We start from the raw sequence: 6,707 nt of genomic DNA, 5'->3' as shown, positions 1-6,707 counted from the left end.
TAAAAATAAAAATATATTTAATTATTATTTAAATTTAGGAAGTTAAGATTGAAAAGTTATTAATATTTGATATTTTGTTACATTTTTACTCTATATATATAGAGTACATGTGAATAAACTAAATTACAAGTTTTTTTATATAATATATTTTATGTATTTTCAAAATCCAAAATCACAACAATGATATCTAGAGTCATACAAGACCTGTAAAATGATTGGAGAAGAAAATTTCTCATAAGTCGTTATTTCACTATTTGATGGTGTGAAATATGGGTTGTAAGAATGCAAACTTATTTAGAAGAGTTAAATTTATGAAAAAACATTATTACATACTTGATTTGCATCTTGGAAATTTCACCATGACTCAAATCAAAATGTAAAAGGAAAAAGAGACACAAAAGTCAAAGGTAAACCATGTTTGTTTATCGGTCATAAATGATTCTCAAGATAGTTATGACTCAAAAGTTATCCAAAGAAATTTGGGATTATTTAAAAGGAGAATACGGAAGAAACGAGAAAATTTGAGGCATAAAAATGCTAAATTTAATGAGAGAGTTTGAGTTACAAAGGATGAAAGAGTCTACGCATTTAAGGAATACTCAAATAAATTATTTGGTATTACTAACAAGATAAAATTATTGGGTAGAGTTTATTGATTCTATGACTAGTTGATAAAACTTTGGTAACGCTGTTGGAGAGATACAAAACATTTATTACTTCGTTGAAAAATACAAAAAATTTATTTGATACATGTCTTGAGCACAAACGCACCGAAAATTAAAGAGAAAATGTGATATATTATTGAAGGTACTTTATTTCATATTACCAAAGGTGTTTTTTAAGTCAATAACTACAAAAGAAGAAAATACAATCAAAACAACAACACACGTTTTCTGTCTTGTCCCTATGGTAAGAAAAATAATCACTAACACAACAAATGTTGGTGGAGGCCATAAATGTCACAAATGTGGTCAAAGGACACCTAAAAGGATATACAAATCCTAACATCTCAAGAAACTCTCAAGATTGTAAAGAATGAATCAGAAGGTGAACTACTTCTTGCAACATCATGTTTTATCACTAAAAAATCTACAAAAGGTAACTTGTAGCGATTGTACAGATCACATTACTCATGATCGTGAACTTTTCAAAGAGCTCAACAAATTATATATTTCTAAAGTGAGAATTGGGAATATAGAATAACTTGGTGTTAAATATATAAGAACAAATGCAATTAAAATAATTCAAATGTCAAATTAATTTTTGATGAATTATATCTTTACGAGATTAATCAAGATTTGTTAATTGTTGCTAAAATGTTAGAGAAATGTTACAAGATGCCTTTAGAAAACAAATTTTGTATGATTAAAGATGCAAACAATCTACAAGTATTCAAAATTTATACGAAAAAAAATGTTTCAATATGAAAGAGGAGTTGGTTAAAATGAAGAAGATATAAAAAAAATCAAAATAAAAAAGATAATATCTCTTGAATAAGTTTGATGTTCAAAGGATAAAGTAGATGAAAAACACATTCTAACTTTCATAAAAAAACTTAATGTTAGTATCATGGAATCCATAATAAACAAAGATGATGAGAATGATAAAAGAAGAAAAAAAGAAATACAACCAAGCATGTCAAATTATACAAAAAATATGATCACATGAAAGAAAGAGAAAGACAATAAATGATAAAAGAAGAAAAGAAGAAATACAACAAAGCATGTCAAATTATACAAAAATATGATCACATGTAAGAAAGAGAAAGACAATAATTACAAGATAAACAAAGAGGAAAATCGAACATTAAAAGAAAGAGAAACAAATTTAAAATTTGAAGATTAAATAAACATAAGTAAAGAAAAAATGTTGAGAATATTTGCTTAATATCTTTTATTTAAACTTGTTTTTGTGAAATCTTTCATATTAGATTTAAAACCTTAAATTTTAATATTTGATATTTTGTTACATTTTTTCTATATAGAATCTTAGTAAGTATGTGTAGAATTAAATACTTGTGGATTGGATATTTTGTAGATAGTCTAATAAGATTGAATATTTGTGAATAATTTAAAACAAACCAAATAATAATAACATAATTGTTCAAATAAAAATTAAATAAATGAAATTATGTCTTTTTTTTTATCAGCAATAAATTAATAAAATTAAGATGGATATTTGGGTATACCAACCGATAAAATGAAATTATGCCTAATTCAATATTAAGGTTACATATTATAATTCAATATTATTAGTAATTCACGTGCAATCTCTTACAATCATATTAAATTGTGAATTGAGTCTAATTTGCAAATTTCTAATAGAGATAAATTATATATCTGTTTGCCATCTATAAATAATACATGTGCATCTTCACTTCTTATACCGTAATTGCGTTTTTATAGCATTATTATTCCTGTGATATCTTGAATAGTACATGTACACTCTCAACTACAAATACTCATTCAACACCTATCACTATCATTATATCTCTTTCTTTTCGTGAGAGAAAAAAATATTGTCTTTCCAGTGTAACATAACATGTGTTCATTGATATCTCATTATTCATATATATATATGGAAAAAGTTTTGTTTACATATATATGCATATACATAATGCAGTTGAAAGAAGATTTTAACGTGAGAATGAGAAGACTTATTTATTTTAGTGACAGGACATGTTGAGGCTCAGTGAACCACACAAGAACATCATCGTCTATTCTTCAGTCACAACTGTCACGGTCCCGCCACTTTACCACAATTCTCCCACTCCATCTCCTTCATTCAATGATTCAACTTGGTTTCAAAGTGAGCATAGAAAAAAAAAGATTCATTTGGGTTTGAGTCTCTCTTTCGCTTTCACACCCCTCACCGTCTTCTCTAGCTCCATGTAACACCACGTCACAAAAAAACAAAACCATTAAGGGAGGTGAGGTGGTGAGGAAAATATGGAGCACTTGGTGGTCCTCAGTTCACACACACTCTCTCTCTCTATCTCACTTTTCCTCCTTTATATAATTCCTTTGTCATCACCCCACCATTTGCAGCTATTCTTCCATGGAGGGGTTGAAGAGGGGTGTGGTAGATTGTGGTGAAAACCAAAAAGGGTACGTGGAGCTTCCGCAGGAGAGGAAGAAGAAGAGAGGGGAGGAAGGGAAGAAAGGAGGTGCTGGTATTGGCATGCTGTGTTGTCAAGCGGAGAAGTGCAACGCGGATCTGCATGAGGCTAAGCAATACCACAGGAGGCACAAGGTGTGTGAGTGTCACGCCAAGGCTCAGGTTGTGCTTGTTCATGGCATCAAACAACGGTTCTGTCAGCAATGTAGCAGGTTTGGGGAGGTTCGACTTTTGTGTTTTTAACCTTTCTCCCATTCTAAAAAATCTAATCACGTCAATCAGAAGCTAATACTTCTGCAATTCTGCGTTACAAACACCTACTAAGTGTGCTTTTCCTTTTTTATGGAGGTTCTTTACTCTTGCTAATTAACTTCGGTTCTTTTGATGACATCAAATATTTTAGTACTAAGAAGAAGTTATATATATCTCTAAAAGTACTTAGAAAACTGGATCTGAATTTTGTTTTAGAAAGGAGTCATCTTGAAATTCAAGGAGCATGGGATTGTTGTTTCCACTTTTTAGAGTTGGCTAGTTTGGAGATATTTGATGCAAATCGAGTTTGAGTAGTTTTATCCGAAAATCACATGCAAAAAACTCAAATGATGATTTAAAACTGATTGTCAAACTGGAATCAAAGACTAGTGTGAGTGTGGTGTTCAAGGACTTTTTCCCTTTCTATTATGCTGAATTTAATGTAACTGCAGTTATCAATACAGAGACTGATTCTGCCACGTTGAAAGAGGCTCTTGCATGAGCTTATTATCCATATCCAATTGTATAATACTTTGTATTCCCACATAAAAGAACTACATAGTTTACGATTCAAAGTCAAGAATTTATTAAATTTTGTTCACTTAACCTATTGAGATGTTTTACTTTATGGAATCACGGAGTTCCAAGAGGGATAATAAATTCGATAAGGTAAAATGCAAAGTCAAGGATAAAAGAAGATGATTCTGCTACCAGAATTTAGCTATAATCTTATATATTTCTGCTTTCTTACTATTTGGTATGTCAAAATTGGCTTGTAAGATCATGAATTGGACAGTTTGGTGATGCTATTTGTGTTTATGTATCTGAAATAGAAAATTGTTCTGCAGATTCCACGAGCTGTCTGAATTTGATGACGCAAAAAGAAGTTGTCGCAGGCGTTTGGCTGTACACAATGAACGGAGGAGAAAGAACTCTTCTGATCAATCTCAAGCAGAAGGGTCAAGCCACAAAGGGTCAGAGGCCCCTCAACTGAAGGACATTGCTTGTGTTCAGGCTAATGAAAGGGGAAGAACTCATATAACGATACAACAAAATTCACCTTACAAAAATTTCCAAATAAGATAAGATCTGCTTTGCCTTAAAGTTGCTCTCTCTCTTCTGTCATCTGGGTGATGGATTGGTAAAACAGCTTCTGTGTCAGATTCACGCTGAAGATTGCATTTAGACAAATAACTTCAAAAATAAAACTAACATAATGGTGTTGCAGTTATCACCTTAGCAGTACAAATTATGCACTTATGTTCAACCATTATGCTTTTGACACCATAATGCTCTGTGAAATTACAATCTCTATGCTACTAACATTAGTTTTTTGGTTACATGCATATTTTCTCACCGAAAGGTAAGTATGAGAATCCTTTTTGTCAATTTGCCATGGGATAAGAAATGTGCCGAAGGCACAATGAAATGAATTGCTTTTGCATGCTGAAAGAACAAAGGAAAAAGATGGCCTTACTGTAGAATAATGCCCTTTTTATTTCTCCCCTGTTGATTGATTCCTTTTAGCCTAAAACTGTTAATACAAACTAAAAATGGAACTGGACAATAACTTTTGTTGTTGATTACGAGAGTTTCATGATGTTAAAGCATTTTTTCCCCTTAAAAGAATGAGATTAATGAAGGAGAGTTCCATGTCTCTGAGAATCCAACCCAGGAAAATGACCTAAGGATATGTGTAGATAACATATTCGATTTATTGTGCATGTAAGTGATTTCGATCAAATGATATAATAGGTATATAAACAGCATTATTATTCTGAAAATGATGTTTCAAAAGTGACGTAACACAAATTATTACTTTTTCATTCACATACTCAAATTTGAGAAGTGCATTTCAATTGACATCGATGGGAAGAAGAGCTTTTTACTAATCTGCATACCATCAAAAATTTAAATTTTAATGGTCTATATATATATATATATTAAAAAAATGTATGTACCAACATTATTTTAAAAATAGTTCTAAATATATATAATTTTTTATGTGTTGAGGGTGAAATTTGGACCCTCAGGCCTTCATTCCAACAGGAGTCCACACTGTTACGAACTTGTTTTAAATATTTTCTTTTATAACTTTTTTTGCTTATTAATTATAATATATTTTATTTATTCCACTAAAAAATATTTATATAGTATAATTTCAATTTCACTTCTTTTAATATATATATATGGACAGAATATTAATATACAATTATTTTATTTATTAGTATTATTTTTAACAATATTAGTATTATTTACACTAATTTTGTAAATAATATAGTGTTATATATGTTAAGGTAAAAAATATTAATGTAATATATTAAATATATTTTCTAATAATAATTAATAGACTTTTATATTTAGAAAATGTGTTTAAGTTTAATTTTTTTTATAAAATTAATTTGAAATAGTTTGTAAGGTGAGATTTATTAATTTATATACCAAAAAATATTAATATGAGATTTTCAACGTTGAGTCTAAACTTTAATTTATAATAATATATTTACAATAATAATATAGGATATAGTTTCATCGGTAAACTGATAAAACTATGGATTAGGGATGATTATGGATTTGATTTTTCAAAATTTAGTTTAGATTAATCTAAATTTAATCCAAATCTAATAAAATGAATTGGATCTAAAATTTATATCTATTTTATTGAATTAGATTAATTTATATTTTTTTAATTAGATTAAATTTAAATTAAGTCCATTTTTGTCAATTAGATTAAATTTGATAGGATTCACCTTATCAACTTGATCTAGATCAACCCAACTTGACATGGTCTCGACCCGGTGTATGGGTTGAAAACAAACCTAACTTGACTTGGCTTGACCTAATCCAATGCATCTCAATCTCACATGAACTTGACTCGATCTAGACCTGGTTTAATCTGGACGCGATCTAACCTAATATTGATTGAATTCAACCTGAATTAAGCCCCACACAACTCAGTTGAACATGAGGCCATATCGACTCAACTCAACATGGGAACAAGTCGACTAAGCGAAATTGGACATGGGACCAAACCAACTAAACACCCCAAACTAATGTGGGCTCGATGTCTCAGCCAAACATAAACTCAACTCGACCTGGTTTAGTCCGTCTTGGTTGCACCTAGGCTTGAGGGCAACTTTGACTTGGCTCGACCTAAGCTCGAATAGATAAAGCTCGACTCAGGCTAACTTGGCTCAACTTGTGCCTAACATCATTCAACTCGGCCTGGAATGATCGAATCTACTAGTCTAGGCCTAACTAACTCAACTCGACTAAGGCTTGAGTCTACTTGTCTTGATATGGGTTGGAACGACTCAGCTCAACTTGAGTTGGAGTTG

The 6,707-nt window shown here is 30.5% G+C and overlaps 1 protein-coding gene across 1 annotated transcript; it reads left to right on the top strand.

Moving 5' to 3' along the window:
• Nucleotides 1–2,871: 2,871 nt before the first annotated feature.
• On the top strand, nt 2,872–4,758 carry LOC137835450 (squamosa promoter-binding-like protein 3). Its single transcript, XM_068643971.1, has 2 exons — nt 2,872–3,329; nt 4,218–4,758. The coding sequence occupies exons 1-2, from the start codon at nt 3,058–3,060 to the stop codon at nt 4,453–4,455; spliced, it is 510 nt and encodes a 169-aa protein (XP_068500072.1). The 5' UTR covers nt 2,872–3,057; the 3' UTR covers nt 4,456–4,758.
• The last annotated feature ends 1,949 nt before the right edge of the window (nt 4,759–6,707 follow it).

This window comes from Phaseolus vulgaris, chromosome 5 (assembly GCF_051622355.1).
Source record: "Phaseolus vulgaris cultivar YP4 chromosome 5, ASM5162235v1, whole genome shotgun sequence".
Classification (NCBI taxonomy): Eukaryota; Viridiplantae; Streptophyta; class Magnoliopsida; order Fabales; family Fabaceae; genus Phaseolus; species Phaseolus vulgaris.
The sequence above is the reverse complement of the archived record's forward strand: the minus strand, read 5'-3'. Positions and strand labels throughout refer to the sequence as shown.